The sequence below is a fragment of the Euleptes europaea genome, chromosome 7 (assembly GCF_029931775.1).
Source record: "Euleptes europaea isolate rEulEur1 chromosome 7, rEulEur1.hap1, whole genome shotgun sequence".
NCBI classification, from domain to species: Eukaryota; Metazoa; Chordata; class Lepidosauria; order Squamata; family Sphaerodactylidae; genus Euleptes; species Euleptes europaea.
In genome coordinates, this window is record NC_079318.1 from 89,500,805 (window position 1) to 89,517,629 (window position 16,825).

Genomic DNA, 16,825 nt, shown 5'->3' on the forward strand with positions numbered 1-16,825 from the left:
TGCCTCACTGCTTTTAGGGATTATGCAACAGCCCAAGTGACACACCCAGAAATCTCACCTAAATCTTCCGAGACCTCTATCCAGAGAAATCTGATTTGCTTATCAGGGTAGTGTATATTAATAGAAAAATATCTATCTTATTTTTTTTCCAAAATCTGTTCTATCATAATGACGTGGTCATGATAATTAATTGGTTCTTGAGTAAATATGAGATAATTAACATGTGCGAATGAGCAAATCAGCAAGTGCATACGAGTTACATTTGATATAGCAAGGTAAGAAGGCCAATCTGGACTCTTAGCCTCCATTAAAAAGCAATTAGTCTAACCTTTCAGTAACTGTTTCAATTAACTGTCCAAGATGAAAGTAACTTAGAGCAAACGGAGTTCACTGACAGTTGAAGAGTGCTCCAACTCTCGATTAACTTGCAAACTCAGCAGGAAAAGATTAGTGATGTAATAGCTACCACTACATTAACAGAATGGCTGTATGGACTACAGTTACTACGTTCTTATCTGAGATTAGCAGATCAGGACCTAGAAGAAGAAGAGTTGGCTTTTATATGCTGACTTTCTCTACCACTTAAGGGAGAATCAAACCAGCTGACCATCACCTCCCCTTCCCCTCCCCACAACAGACATCCTGTGAGGTAGGTGGGGCTGAGAGAGCTGTAAGAGAGCTGTGACTAGCCCAAGGTCACCCAGCTGGCTTAATGTGGAGGAGTGGGGAATCAAACCCAGTTCTCCAGATTAAAGCACCACTCCAAACCACCGCTCTTAACCACTATACCAAGCTGGCTCTCACTGAATTACCATGCAGAAATTTTAGGCTAAATTGTTCCCCCCACCTCCCTTCTTAGACCACTGTATTATTTGCAAACTCTACCCAGCTCTGTAGACAGACAGCAAGGCAGGCTTAACCATGGCGTAGCCTTTGATGTCGTAACTAAGTGCTCTCCAGTTAATCAGGTAGTCAGGAAGAGCGTGGTTGTGCCAGGCAAGGACCACTTCATCAGGGCGCAGAACACGGTCCCACATGTACACGTCTGTGATCTCCCCTACGAAGGATTGATGGGCTTGAAAGCCACCTCCAAAGCTATCTTGTTCTTGCCCAATAACAACAGATCCTTCAGCACCGACAGAGTGACCTTTCTTCAAACTCTTCCGGACCAAAGGCTGCCCATTCACCCAGAGCTCCGCTAAGCCTGTGGCGGACTCCCAGCTTACACAGAGGTGCCCCCCAATAGAGTTGGTGGTTAATGTTTCTGGAACCTTGAAGGTTACATAGGTAAGCCCCCCCATATAGAGGCGGTAATCGTTGATATTGTTTCTGAAGAGGACAATCTCATTGTCATTCCTTCTGCTTGCATAAGAGAAGAGGCATTGGGCGCGGTTCACTTCTGTGTAGTGTCTTAAGCACAGTGTGAAGCTAGTCAAGGGCTGTTGGATTGTGGTCTTCAAGACTGCATGTGCAGTGTTTGACTCTGCTGGGAAAACAAATGCCTTCCCTTCCAGATCTGAGGAGAGAAAAGAATAATAGAATCATAGAGTTGGAAGGGACCACCAGGGTCATCTAGTCCAACCCTCTGCACAATGCAGGAAATTCACAACTACCTCCCCCACACACACACCCAGCAACCCCTACTCCATGCCCAGAAGATGGCCAAGGTGCCCTCCCTCTCATGATCTGCCTAAGGTCATGGAATCAGCATTGCTGACAGATGGCCATCTAGCTTCTGCTTAAAAACCTCCAGGGAAGGAGAGCTCACCACCTCCCGAAGAAGCCTGTTCCACTGAGGAACTGCTCTAACTGTTAGAAAATTCTTCCTAATGTCTAGACGGAAACTCTTTGGATTTAATTTCAACCCGTTGGTTCTGGTCCGACCTTCTGGGGCAACAGAAAACAACCAGGCACCATCCTCTATATGATAGCCCTTCAGTATCATACCCCCTCTCAGCCTTCTCCTCTCCAGGCTAAACATACCCAGCTCCTTCAACCTTTCCTCATAGGACTTGGTCTCCAGACCCCTCACCATCTTTGTTGCCCTCCTCTGGACATGTTCAAGCTTGTCTACATCTTTCTTAAATTGCGGTGCCCAAAACTGAACACAATACTGTAGGTGAGGTCTAACCAGAGCAGAGGAAAGTGATACCATCACTTTGCGTTATCTGGACACTATACTTCTGTTGATACAGCCCAAGATCGCATTTGCCTTTTTAGCTACCGCATCGCACTGCTGACTCCTGTTCAGTGTTTGGTCTACTAAGACCCCAAGATCCTTTTTGCATACACTACTGCTGAGACAAGTCTCCCCCATCCTATAATTATGCATTTTATTTTTCCTACCTAAATGCAGAACTTTACATTTATTTTTGTTGAAGTGCATTTTATTAGTTTTAGCCCAATTCTCCAGCTTGTCAAGATCATCCTGTATCCTAGCTCTGTCTTCTACCATATTTGTTACCCCTCCCAATTTAGTATCGTCTGCAAATTTAGTAAGCATCCCCTCTATTCCTTCATCCAAATCATTTCTTCCCCTCTATTCCCTCATCCAAATCAAAGAGAATTAGGGGTGGGCAAAACTTTCCTACTGCAAGAGAGGTCATGTCCTGGACTGTTGGTTGTGGAAAACATCTGCTTGCCAAATAAGGATATGAATTGATTCCCAAACCAGATGAATACAAGCATACTTCGGCAATATTGCAAGTTTGGTTCCTGACTGTTACAATAAAGCAAATATCGCAATAAAGCGAGTCACATTAATTTTTTTGGCTATCCATGCATATAAAAGACATGTTTGCACTATTCTTGGCCTTTTTGAGCCTAACCTAACCTGGCCCCCAGTAGCTGAGTCAACCAGAGCAGTTGCCTCACAGCACAGAGCACATGCGGAGGAGGAGGAGGAAGAAGAAGAAGAAGAAGAAGAAAAGTTGGTTTTTATATGCTGACTTTCTCTACCACTTGAGACTCAAACCGGCTTACAATCACCTTCCCTTCCCCTCCCCACAACATACACCCTGTGAGCTAGGTGGGGCTGAGAGACTGTGACTAGCCCAAGGTCACTCAGCTGGCTCCATGTGGAGGAGTGGGGAAACAAACCCAATTCACCAGATTAGTCTCCGTCTCTCATGTGGAGGAGTGGGGAATCAAACCTGATTCTCCAGATCAGAGTCCACTGCTCCAAACCACCGCTCTTAACCACTACACCACGCTGGTTGGCTAGAGGAGGAGAATTGACTACAACAATGAATGATGAAAATGAATGATGGATTTAAAATGGGAGAAAGTGCACATCCCTAGTAAGACGAACTTCTCTAAATAGAAACTCCAAAGTTCACAATCTTGTTTAAGGAAGATGCTGAGGGTTTCAGAAGTTGGTCTGCAGCAGATCTCTCGTAAGCACATGCAAAAGCTTAAATGCAACCAGCAGCTCATTATTTAGCTTTTGTATCCCTTGTGGAACGGTTACTTTTGCAATGACTTCTGCTCATTCTAACTATATCCTTTATATATTGTAAGTCATATGGGCTACTACAATTGCTAATGGATATAGTTGAAGGATCTATCCCAAATGGGAAGAAATGAATTCCCTGTACTCATTGTGTGCATTTTGTATTACGTGAATTGTAAGTATATAGATATTTTGATATATTTTGATCCATTATGCATACTGGCAAAATTTTAATGTAGTGATTTTTGACATAGGAATGGAACTGATGAAGAATGAAATGATCGTCTTCCTTTTTGTAAACAGTTTTCTACACATCTGCTGAGTTCATGTGACCAGCTATTAGAGTCTTCTTGGATCAGTGTACCTTTGTGGACTATTGAAACATATTTATGCGTACCGTTGTGGACTATTGAAGTAATTTTGTATATAATTGTATATTTGTCTTTTTCCACATATATATGCACTGAATACACCTTGATGTTTCACTGTTTTGTGTTGTATTAATCATTGCCTAAGATTCCTGCACTACTTTCCTTACCGTTGGTATTAGTGCAGAGGTGTTGATTTTGGCTTACTACCTGGAGGTTGGCAACCCTAGCTACAACATCTCAGGCAACAAGGGTTGCCAAGGTCCAGGTACCTCTAGAGTACAGAGATTCCCCTGAAGGAAATGGCAGCTTCAGAGCACATGGAGTGTATGGAATTACATCCCTACTGAGCCCTACCAAGCCGATCCCTAACATTATCCTCCCCAACACTGACCCCAAATCTCCAGGAATTTGCCAAGCTGGAGTTGGCAACCCTAAACCCAGGGCCTACTACCCAAGGCCCTTTTTTTGTCTCTAGATAAATGCTACTCTGGCACTGAACTGTGGTCCTTGCTAATGGTCCAGTTGAACTGATCGCTATCAGCTAGAGTTCAGTTGTAATAGCGGGAAATCTCCAGCTGGTACCTGGAGGTTGGCAACCCTACAAATGGAGCCTGAGGAGGGTGGGGTTTAGGGAGGGCAGGAACACCCCTGCACAGACAGCTCAAAACGACACCCGCCTTCCAGGGCAAGAGAGCCCACGAGGCTGCCGAGGAGGAGAGAGACCAGCATCTTCCGCACAGAGGCCAACCGCAGAGGGATCCGAGTCAAGATGGAACAGCTTCTGAGAAACAAAGATTACTCAGACTCTCCTCCTCCTCTTCACAGGCTGATTTTCCAAGGGGAGCTTGCAGCACCCTTCCAAAATATACCCTTGAACTGAGAAGGGTGGGCCATAGGGTTGCCAGGTCACTCTTTGCCACCGGCTGGAGGTTCCTCGGCCTCTTCTCCCTGGCGGAGGTGGTTTTCTGCTTGTTGATGTTCTCCTGCCCACTGAGCAGCTGACTGGCAGGCATCGTCTCTGGGGCAGACCAGCGGCGGTTGAGACTCGGCTCCCTCCCATGCCTGGCTGCCCTGCCTCCGCTCTCCCTCCCAGTGGTGTCTGGGCCTGCTGGTGTTAGGTCTGCCTTATTGTATTAATATTCAATCACAATAAAACAGTTGGAAGCTGAAGATTCAAAGCAGATTGTTTTATTGGCCAATGCACAATATGCTGGTGAAAATTGCCTAAAGCGCAGAGCAATTTCCACACACATCAAAGGGTTGCAAGCATGGATATAGACTTTGATAATGGGTGGTTACAGAGGCGTAATACACACGTAAGGTTCAATTACCCAATAAACCTTTGTGGACGTATAAGCAGTTATTTGCATAGCCAATAGAAAATGATCTTCAAGGCGTTCCCTAATGGTTAATGAGGTACATTCCAGGATGACACTTCTTGTCTTAAATCAAAGCTCCAGGCTTAATTAAGGAACCTGCCTGTAATAATTGGGAATGAGCTCACTTGGTCAGTTGCCTGCAAACATTGTGCAGGTCACTCTGACCCAGGCCTCACAGTAGCAAATGTCTGTTGACCACAGATTGCTACTTTACCCATCATGCATCGTAATTCTAGATCTGTACATAAGAATATATATGTATGTATGTTATGCTATATGAATATGCATATATGTGACAGCATATATGCTTACCCTATAAACTAAAGTAATAGGGCACTTCACTGGGAGGCCCCTAACAGCACGGCCGGGCCTGCCTCGTCCCACCAGGTGATGAACAGCGGGGTTGTCGTGCCCACAACGACCTCCGCGGCCGTGGCTGTAGCTGACCCCAAACAATAAACAACCATAATTTACAATATACATGGAGCTAACTATTCAAGATTGCAACTTAATCATCAACTTGTTTGGATCGCATTATTGTTTGTTCTCAACATATTTTTCCATACCTGATAACATATTTATTACTTATTTATTAAACATATCTTACCTAAATCTTTCTTATTCTGTTTATGTTTAATTTAATTCTGTTCTAAATTTTTCCTGAAATTCTGAAATTGATCTACCAGGTACAAGAGATGTCGGTTTTGCCATAGTTGCATAGCTGTTTGTAAATCATCTAAATCTGGGTATAACTCTGCTTTCCATTTTGCTGCATGTATCGCTCTTGCCATCATCCCCATGTACTTTAAAAGTTTGTTATGTGTTTTTGAAATGCTGCTTTGCAAAATATTTAATAACATGGATAACAAACTTAATTGCTGTTATCTTTTGCATTTCAAAATGCAAAAGTGTTTCCCATCCCCAGACTTTGTGTGAGGCTGAGCCAGCGAGTCTCCCCAACCTGAATGATAAAAAGTTTACGGAATGCAAAGTAGGAATAATGAAATCTTTTTATTGGTGAAAGCAGACTTACAATTTTCATGGAGGTCTTCATCAAGCAAGAAGAACTGAGATTAGCAGAGCAATTTCTTTCTACTGAATCACCATGCAGAAACTTTAGGTTAAATCGTTCTCCCCCCACCTCCTGTCTTAGATAGTTGCATTATACAAAGCACTCCGGACAGACAGCAAGGCAGGCTTAACAAAGACATTGCCCACAACGTCGTAACTCAATAATTTCCAGTTAATCAGGTTGCCAGGTCGAGGATGGTCTTGCCAGGCAGAGACCACCTCATCGGGGCTCAGAACACGGTTCCACATGTACACATTTGTGATTTCCCCTACGAGGGACTGGTTGCTGTCAAAGCCACCTCCATAGGAATCCTGCTCTTGGCCGAGTATAATGGATGCCTCAGCACTGACAGAATAGCCTCTCCTCAGGCTCTTCCGGACCAAAGGTTGCCCGTTCACCCAGAGCTCCACTAAGCCAGTGACCGATTCCCAACTCGCGCAGACATGCTCCCCGCCAGGGCTATTGCTGAATTTTTGTGGAACGTTGAAGATCACACTTTGACCTCCCACATGAAAACTGTATTGATAGGGTTTTGCAAAATAGAGGAGGATCTCATTGGCGTCTCTCTTGCTGGCATAAGAGAAGAGGCTGTAGGCGCGGGTCAGTTCTGTGTAGACTTCCATGCACACCGTGAAGCTGGTCAGGGGGCGTTGTATGGTGGGCTCCAAGACCACATGTGCAGTGTTTGTTGCCACCGGGAAAACGAATGCCTTCCCAGTCAGACCTGAGGAGGGGAAAAAAGAATTAAGGATGAGCAAAACTTGCCTAGTGATATTGCGCTTGGTTTTCCGGTAAACTTTTTTTTTCTTTCCTCAGCCTTTCTGAGATGTTTCGCTCGATCAGAAAGCCGGAAACCTCCAGATTTCACTTTGAGCAAAGGATCACTCTTCTTTAAAAGGAATTCCGTCTTTCCCAACCTCATTTTCTTTCTCTGTAGAGTCAACTTCCATGCACACACTCCCAACTAGGGTTGTCAACCTCCAGATACTAGCTAGAGATCAGTTCCCCTGCAGAAAATGGCCACTTTGGCAATTGGACTCTCTGGCATTGAAGTCCCTCCCCTCCCCAAACCCCGCCTTCCTCAGGCTCTGTCCCAAAACCTCCTGCCGGTGGTGAAGAGGGACCTGGCAACCCTACTTCCAACCTATAACTCTTCGGCTCCTGTGCACTTCGTTTGCTCCTATTCCTCAACCCAGCACCTACCTTCCAGGGCCAGAGACCCCAACGAGCCCACAAGGACGAGGAGAAAGGTGTGTAGGATCCCCATGAGGGCTGAATTCAGAAAGCACAGGAAGGAAGGACCAAAGGGCCTCTGCTGGATCTCGGCTTCTTTCCTGGATGACCCTGGTCTCCAACTGTGAGAGCTCTGCAGCGCCTCTGCAGAATTTATTCCTCAGTCATGAAGGATGGGGCAAGTGTTTCCAGGAAGCCCACCACCAGGGAAATCCCCCAGGAAATCATCAACAAAGCTCTACAGGATCCTCAAGTGGTAGCAGTTGCCAGCTGTTTTTTTTTTTTTTAACTCCTTCCAGCACACACACAAAAATATCTTTCTTGACCTTTGGACTTCCAGAATTCTTCCAGGCCATTTTCTTGACCAAGGAATGCATGTGTATGTGTGTCAAGTGCCGTCAAGTCATTTCCGACTCATGGCGACCCTATGAATGAATCGGTTCTTGTAGATTATCCGGGTTGTGTGACCGTGGTCTTGGTATTTTCTTTCCTGACGTTTCGCCAGCAGCTGTGGCAGGCATCTTCAGAGGAGTAAGGAGGAACACTGAAGGACAATGTCTCTCAGTGTCAAGTGTGTAGGAAGAGCATTATATATTCAGAAGTGGGTTGGGTTTGAGCTGAGTCATTGTCCTGCAAAGTATTGAAGGTAATGTGCTAATCACTGTCCTGTAAGTATCAAGATAATGTGCTAATGAGGGTGTCTTATGTTAATGTGGAACCATTGTATCCTGAAGTGATCTGTTAACATGTTAACATGTTCTGTTAGCTTTAACATGATCTGTTAGCTTTGCATTCCACATGTTAACAGATCACTTCAGGATACAATGGTTCCACATTAACATAAGACACCCTCATTAGCACATTATCTTGATACTTACAGGACAGTAATTAGCACATTACCTTCAATACTTTGCAGGACAATGACTCAGCTCAAACCCAACCTACTTCTGACTATATATTGCTCTTCCTACACATTCTTCTTCTTCTCATACCCTGCCAGAAATTTTGTTAGTCTTGTAGGTGCTACTGGACTCTTGCTCTTTTCTACACCTGTAAAGCAGGTTAGATTGAAAAAGGAGAATTGGCACAGGGTCACTCAGCGAACTTCGTGGCTGAGTGGAGATCTGAACTTGGGTCCTCTGGATCCTAACCCAACCTTCCACCTCCTATACCACACATATTCTACATCTCATGAAGAACCACTTCATGAAGTCAATGAACCCCGGGCTGTATATTGGAGACGTTAGCCTGGATCACTTGACGTCAATACCAGAACAGACCAAGCCATTGCCAACGTAAGCAAACGAGAACATAGCCCATTTTGGTTACCTGGTACAATGAATGCAGGAGCCAGGGAGTTCATTTAAGGAAAGGGTCTGTATGTACTCCTTGCCCAGAAAAACATTGCTCAAGGTTGGTGAAATCTTTCTTTTGGTTTCCAGCAAGTGAGAGCTGGGAACAGACATTGAATTTGTTTAAAAAAATATCAAAGAGATTATGTTTTGTCTTTGTATTCATCATCTTCACCTATCAGAGTCAAGAATACAATCCAGAGAGGTTTGCTAGCTCAGCCAACAAGGAAGACTTCTGGATTACCTGACTAATGACCATTGACAGTATAAGCATTGCAAAATGGTTCAAAAACGTCAAACATGAAATCCACCTTTTGTTCCCTACAACAGGTTGGGGGGGGGGGCTGGTATAACCTTTGGATCATAGTTCAAAACCAAACATGAAACCCACCTGAGAGCCACCATGGTGTAGTCGTTAAGAGTGGCGGACTCTAATCTGGAGGAACGGGTTTGATTCCCTGCTCCTCCACATGAGCAGCGGACTCTAATCTGGAGAGACGGGTTTGATTCCCCACTCCTCCACGTGAGCGTTGGAGGTTAATCTGGTGAACTGGATTTGTTTCCCCACTCCTCCACACAAGCAGTGGTCGGTGGACTCTAATTTGGAGAAGCGGGTTCAATTCCCCACTCCTCCACATGAAGCCTGCTGGGTGACCTTGGGCTAGTCACAGTTCTATTAAGAGCTCTCTCAGCCTCACCTACCTCACAGGTTGCCTGTTGGGGGGAGAAGAAAGGAAGGCGATTGTAAGCCACTTTGAGACGCCTTACAGTAGAGAAAAAGCAGGGTACAAAAACCAGCTCTTCTTCTTCTGCCTTGTGGTGTGTACAGCATTGAAGGTCCTCATCCTCTGGCTGTGTGCTGCTGCATGATGCCCAGGCAGGACTCAGACAAGGTCTTCTATCAGCAATGCTCCAGCCCCTTGTAACGTGCCAAAGGGGCCAGCCACAGGATAGAAGATAGGGAGAATCTGGGGCCTATGCAGCCCACCAAGGCCACCTGGGCTGCAAGCTGGTAGTCTTGGACCTGGCCCGTCTTGGCCAAGTGATGGCTGTCCCTGAACCAGGGTTGTCTACTGGATCTCCCAGTGGTGAGATCTCGCCTGTGGGCTCATGTCACCCAGCCTTGGGGGACGGAGGCTCCAGGTCTCCCAGTGGTGGGGTCTCATCTGCAAGCTCTGGGGGGATGGCCCCATTGTGCTGGAGTTTCCCCGGTGCGAGGGAATCTCTACCTCAGAGCGGGTTCCTGTCTCTTCCTCGAGCTCTTCTGGTTCCTCTTCTGACAAGTCTGGGACTGACTCAGCAGGGGGTCATTACAGAAACAGAATCATAGAGTTGGAAGGGACCACCAGGGTCATCTAGACCAACCCCCAGCACAATGCAGGAAATGCCAAACTACCTCCCCCTCACACACCCAGTGACCCCTACTCCATGCCCAGAAGATGGCCAAGATGCTCTCCCTCTCATGATCTGCCTGAGGTCATAGAATCAGCGCTGCTGACAGATGGCCATCTAGCCTCTGCTTAAAAACCTCCAGGGAAGGAGAGCTCACTACCTCCCAAGGAAGCCTGTTCCACTGAGGAACCGCGCTCACTGTTAGAAATATTCTTCCTAATGTCTAGATGGAAATTCTTTTGATTTAATTTTAACCCGTTGGTTCTGGGGCAACAGAAAACAACTCGGCACCTTCCTCTATATGACAGCCCTACAAGTACTTGAAGATGGTTATCATGTCCCCTCTCAGTCTTCTCCTCTTCAGGCTCCTCTTCAGACAGAATGGTCTCTTTGCTTGGATGAGAAGAAATTTTGGAGAAAAGGGCAGGTAATTAATGCAGTAAATAAAATAAATAAGTAAGTAGGGGTGTGCATATCGATTTGCCGCAGGGTTCCCAGGTCCCTCTTTGCCATCTGTGGGATGTTTTTGGGGCGGAGCCTGAGGAGGGTGAGGTTTGGGGAGGGGAGGGACTTCAATGCCATAGAGTCCAATGGGCAAAGCGGCCATTTTCTACAGGTGAACTTATCTCGATCAGCTGGAGATCAGTTGTAATAGCGGGAGATCTCCAGCAGCTACTACCTGGATGTTGGCAACCCCAATTTGCCAGGGGAGAAACCCTCCAAAAATACATTTTGGGGATTTTTCAGGCTTTTTTGTGCCCCCCAAATGGTGGCAATTAAAGGGAGCTGAAAAGCAGATCCCCGAATAATGCCAAATTTATTCAGCATTATTTGGGGTCCCTTTGGCCCTGCCACCATTAAAAAACAAACAAAAAACCTTCCTCCCTCTTTCACTTATTTGCTGCTGGCTGGCATCACTGCAGGACGGTTCCAAAGTCCTGGACCAGAGAGGGGGTGATGCGAAACTGAACGCTGCGCTGGATCTCAGCTGGGAGCCAGCGCAGTCTCTTCAGTTCTTCCCCACTCCAGCCAAACTCTACATAGAGGGTGTTTTTTTTTAGAGGGGGGGGGATGCAGAACCTGCTAGTGGTAAAGTGTAGATGACTGGGGAAGGCAATGCCAAACCATCCCCTAAACATAGTCTGCCTAGGAGGTTGAGGGGGGACATGATCGCTGTCTTTAAGTATTTGAAGGGCTGTCACTTAGAGGAGGGCAGGGAGCTGTTCCTGTTGGCGGCAGAGGACAGGACTCGCAATAATGGGTTTATATTGCGGGAGGAAAGGTACCGGCTAGATATTAGTGAGAAAACTTTTACATTAAGAGTTGTTCGACAGTGGAATCGGCTACCTAGGGAGGTGGTGAGCTCCCCCTCACTGGCAGACTTCAAGCAGAGGCTGGACAAGCAATTGTCAGGGATGCTCTAGCTGATCCTGCATTGAGCAGCAGGTTCGACTAGATGACCTGTATGGCCCCTTCCAACTTTATGATTCTATATGAAACTACCTTATATTGAATGTGACCAGTGATCCTTTTAGTTTGTTCTTGTGTCTTCTGAATGGTAGAAGCTCAGAGGCTCAGACTGCGGAGGATCCCTTCACTGGGGATGCCGGGCATTGAACCTGGCACCTTCAGCATGCCAAGCAGGAGCTCTACCACTGAGCCATGCACCTTTCCCTCGAATCGCTGGTGAAGCCGCCTTGTGCAAGTGCCATTCACACTTGATTGTACCCTAGATTGCTCTTTCTGTGTGTGTCTAATAATTTTCATGTAACATCATAAAGTGAGCACGTCAAGGCCAAAATGAACCCAGGCCCAGAACAAAAGAGCCGAAAGGATGATCTGCCCTGTGCCCAAATCCACTCTGGCAGAGCAGGACTTTTCCCCAGAGATGAGGGAAGGAGGCAGAGGCCTTTTATGCAGGGACATTTCTCCGTGGTCACCCCTGCCGACTGCTTCGAGGCTTCCTTTGGATTATGCATGCCTTTTCCTCCCGTCAGAGATCGCCTCACTCTCCCTGCGTGTTTTGCCCGCGTTTTCCAAATTCTGGCTAAAACAGCATCTGGAAAACATGGGCAACATGAGCAGAGAGAATGAGGCGACCTCTGACTGTCGGGAAAGGCATGCATAATCGAAAGGAAGCCCTGAAGCAGTTGGCGGGGGTGGCCGCGGGAAAACATCCGTGCATAAAAGGCCAGAGAGAAAGCCAGTAAGTTCTTGAATCCAGCAGTTATGTTGTATAAGCTCACACCAAGGAAATTCTTTAGTCAAACCTTCAACAAGTAAATATTTGTAGCTGGTCCTTACAGTGGTAAATGATTCCTTTGCAGGAGTGATTTTCTGGCTCACTAGGCTGTGTTTTGCAGTATTTTGGCAGTATTCTTGCCATTCACACCCCTCAGAGGAACCATGTGGAGGTGACCTGAATAAAAGGTGACGGGCTGTGGCTCAGTGGTAGAGCATCTGCTTTGCATGCCAGAAGTCCCAGGTTCAATCCCCAGCATCTCCAGTTAAAAGCTGAAATCTACGGCAGCCTGAAGCTGCAGAACCCATTTCACCACCTCGGGACTCTACAGTATCATTCCCAATTCTTTTCTCCTCCATGCATGAACCAAAATGTATTATTTTAATGTATGGCGTTCTTTGAGACATTTGCTAATTTGGAATTGGGCTCTGGTTACTGAAACATTTGCGTAGGCTTCTTGAGTTGTCTTCGGTTCTGTTTTTAGCTTCCTGGTTGGTTCTACAACCCTAGTTCTACTGTACTGTTTATTGAATGTCCTATCCTGTCAATTTCTATTGACTCACTCGGCGTAATCCGTGAGAAAGGCGGACTATAAATAACATGTAAGCCTTGTAAAAAAAAATGTATTTATTGTTGCAAAGTGTATTGCCTTGTTTCACCTGCATAGCCGTGTAACACTCGCCTGGAAAACCTGCCTTCTGGAGGGAAGTGCTTCTTACAGAGGAAGCAGGGTGAGTTTTTGGCCTGGCAATAGGGAAGTTGAAGGAGACTCCAAAAGAGAGACGCAGCTAGAGGAGAAGCTGATGTTGTGGCGAATTTAAGAGGATGCTCCTGAGAAAAACAGATGGGGTGGTGAGCCTTCCATCCTGAGTGTTACTGGGATTTCTGCTGCAGCTGCGAGGGAAAGTGGCTTCTCTCAGTAACTGTGAGAACGCAACCTGTCTTCAGTTTGTGAATCAGGACCCAGGGACTAAAGAGACTTCCTTCTCTTTTCCCACTGACTTTGGGGCTGGTTAAAGAAAGCCAGCTTGGTGTAGTGCAGGGGTGGGGAACCTTTTTTCTTCCAAGGGCCATTTGGATATGTATAACATCATTTGTGGGCCATACAAAATTAGCAACTTAAAAATTAGCCTGCTATATTTGGTCAGACATTTAGCCAAGAGACACGACCAGAGATGGCTCCAAGTGTCTGCCGCATAGAGCGACTCGCTTTTCAGCTCTGCCATCCCCAGCTGGGCCAAGAGATTCAGGCAGGGCAGCAAACACAAGACAGAGTGAGAGACAAGCCGCTCAGGGCTTGTAGGCGAAGGAGCCCAGTCCAGTAACGCCCCGATCTGGCACTTTCCCACCCTATGAGTCTTTTGCAGGACTTAGAGGGGAAAGAACCAGAAGGGAGAGGGGGTACCAACCAAGCCCCAAGCAGGTAGCTGCCCAGAATACCCCCCACCCGAGTGGGCAGGCAGGCAGGCATCCAACCGGTGGCACACTCGCCCACCTGGTGGCACAGGATGGTCTGTTGCACCAGCCGGGCGTAGCCGTCCAGCTGCACGCCGGAGTTGCTCCTGCTCCGCATGGTTGGGGCCGGATTCTACAGCCGGCTCCTGCTACCTCCGCCTGCAGGGATGAAATGAAGAACTCCCCCTCGCACATTCTGGCCCTGCCCCCTTTAACCCCTCCATTGTCTCCACTTCCGCCCCCAGCCCTCTTGTAGTACAGAGGGAATACGTTTCTCCACCGCCCAAGTGGGAAAGGGTTAACAAAGTTTCTTGGGCGGTCCTAGCAGCTCCATAGCTAATGACTCTTCTGCAAGAGCTAGATCTGAGCTAGAGATCTTCCAGGACCCACAAATTGCCAGACCAAATGATTTTGCGGGCCTTATACAGCCCCCGGGCCTGATGTTCCCCACCCCTGGTGTAGTGGTTAAGAGCGGTGATTTGGAGCAGTGGAGTCTGATCTGGAGAACTGGGTTTCAGTCCCCACTGCTCCACGTGAGCGGCGGAGGCGAATCTGGTGAACTGGATTTGTTTCTCCACTCCTGCACATGAAGCCAGCTGGGTGACCTTGGGCTACTCACACTCTCTCAGCCCCACATACCTCACAGAGTGTCTGTTGTGGGAAGGGGAAAGGAAGGTGATTGATTCTTCCTTAAGTGGCAGAGAAAGTCGGCATATAAAAACCAATTCTTTTTCTTATTCTTCTAATGAGTACCCAGCTTGCTGGGGGGTAAAGCATAGACGATTGGGAAAGGCAATGGCAAACCACCCTGTAAACACAGTCTGCCTAGTAAATGTCGGGATGTGACATCTCCCCATGGGTCAGGAATGACCCGGTGCTCGCACAGGGGGCTTTTACCTTTCATATAATTTTTATTCTCACTGTTCTGTTTCAAACTCCCAGTCTGACTTTATTCCTCCCCTCCCTTTTTCAATAAATGTTGTGTTTGTTTCGGTTTTTGAATGGGACACCCACCATCCTGTGGTCACTTTTTATGACTAAGCAAACAAATCCATAAACAGGAGGTGTAGGCAGCCTGGCACACGTGTGCAAAAATGGGGCCTGCCCAAACACTTTACCCTGCAGGTAGGTCAGTTCCCTGCCCAAGCAAGAGGCCAGTATTGGCAGCGCTGCCGAGAAGTTGGTGGGCACAGTTTGTGCCCATCAAAGCTTGTCGGACCAAGTACACCCCTGGTCTCTGCCCCTTCCCCGCTATTTTATGTTGTGTTGAATGAATAAAACAAAGGCTTTGCTCCTCCTGGGGTTGTTGTATTGATTTTCATTGGAACGTCCATATCCCACCTTTTTCCAAGGACTCAAGCTGGCTTAAAAAGACAGTGTGGTGTAGTGGTCAGGGGATCAAGAGTCCAATCCATTAGCTCTGCCGTGAAAGCTGGCAGGGTGACCTTGGGCCCGTCATTCAGTCTCTGCCTACCCTACCTCACTAGGTATAGGGTTGCCAGGCTTCTCCCTTCAACCCCTAGGAGCTTTCTGGGTAAGGGCACAGAGCGAGGAAGTATAAATTGATGCCATGGCGCTCTAGGAACTGCCCACAACTCTACAATTTTGCCATAGAGATTTGGGGGGATTCCTAGAGTGTCGTAACATCGATCAATGTCCCTTCCCCTTCATTTCCCCCTGTCTCATTTGAGCATTGGTGGGGACAGGACAGCTTGGGATGGAGTTTGCCTAGGAGAACTGCGCAAATGGTCAACCTACAAGGTTGTTATGGGTATAATGGAGCGAGGGGGAATCATGCCTACTGCTCTGAGCTCCTTGGAGAAACCAGATGCAAGTGTGTAAGAATCCCCTTAAAATGCAGCCTTTCCCCTTGTGCAAAATGTGCTCCCAGGCTAAGACGAAGCCTTCCCTCTCTGGCCTGTTGGCTGCTCTGAGAGATTCTCTGGTTAGTCGAAAGTTATGCGGAACCTTTATGCACACAAGATTTAAATGCCTGTTTTTAATTATTTTGCTGGGCCCTTCTGCTAAGGATCCCTTTTTCAGACCGGCGATGTCCCTGCCCTTTTCAGTCAGTGGACTCCTTGGAACATACCCTTTTGCAAGGCCCTTATGTGTCCCAACATAGGCTACAATGGATTGTGCTGTGTTTTAATAAATGGTCTGCATTTTCTCGAGCAACTTTAGAGTAAAAGGTTCCCTTTCTCTTAGAGGACTAATCTATGACCCTCAATGTACTTATTTTGTTGCTCATTCTTTAGAGGCTGCATAGAAGAGTTGAATGGAGGTGTTTTTTGGTATGGGTCATATTTAAGTTTTATGGTTTTATTGTTCAAGACCTCAGTCTAAGAACGGGGGTAAAGGAAGTAAGTAAGTGGGCTGTTCCAAGAGGAGGTCTGCGTCCCTCCTGTCAAGGAGACCCGGTCTGCTCTCCAGCAGGCCGGTTCCTCTTTAATTCAAAGTCACCAAATGTTTTCCTAAGAAAACCCCAATTCCTTACTGAGCTCCAGGATTCCCCCTTTGAGCGCAGCGCAGGTATATTGCCACCAGCTCTCAATTCCAAAAGGCTGGCTTTCCCAGGGATGAGCTGAGAGCTACTCTTCCCCAGCCAGTTTCCAAAAGTCAAAACAAGCAAAAACCATCCCTGCAGAGTAGAGCTTCTGCCAGGGGAGGCTTGTTGCCACAAAACACTAGGGTAGGTGGTTTCCCACACACACACACACTCAGGCACTTGGATTTAGCCCTGAGACCCAAAAAAGGTTTCTCAGACTTCAATATAAAGTCTATAAGTTTATTTTAATAAAATGTGCTCGTTACAGGAAAGGAAATTATTTGTGAGGCAGATAGCATAAAAACAAGAAATCTTAGCAATCTTTAACTT

At 46.8% G+C, this 16,825-nt stretch overlaps 2 protein-coding genes across 2 annotated transcripts; both read right to left on the reverse strand.

Moving 5' to 3' along the window:
• Positions 1-881: 881 nt before the first annotated feature.
• On the reverse strand, positions 882-1,529 carry LOC130480012 (serum amyloid P-component-like; the record flags this gene model as incomplete). The annotated part of the gene is made up of 1 exon (XM_056852407.1): positions 882-1,529. A coding segment is annotated over one exon (648 nt), but the record flags the coding sequence as incomplete, so codon positions are not given.
• A 4,821-nt stretch (positions 1,530-6,350) lies between these two features.
• LOC130480859 (C-reactive protein-like) lies at positions 6,351-7,575 on the reverse strand. The gene is made up of 2 exons (XM_056853482.1): positions 7,477-7,575; positions 6,351-6,997 (listed from the first exon to the last, which is right to left on the reverse strand). The coding sequence occupies exons 1-2, from the start codon at positions 7,538-7,540 to the stop codon at positions 6,351-6,353; spliced, it is 711 nt and encodes a 236-aa protein (XP_056709460.1). The 5' UTR covers positions 7,541-7,575.
• Between the last annotated feature and the right edge of the window lie 9,250 nt (positions 7,576-16,825).

Excerpts from the sequence above, each read along its gene's own strand:
- LOC130480859 (XM_056853482.1), bottom strand. The coding sequence starts at position 7,540 with ATGGGGATCCTACACACCTTTCTCCTCGTCCTTGTGGGCTCGTTGGGG. Across the intron at positions 6,998-7,476 it reads GGGGTCTCTGGCCCTGGAAG|GTCTGACTGGGAAGGCATTC; the intron begins GTAGGTGCTGGG and ends TCCCCTCCTCAG.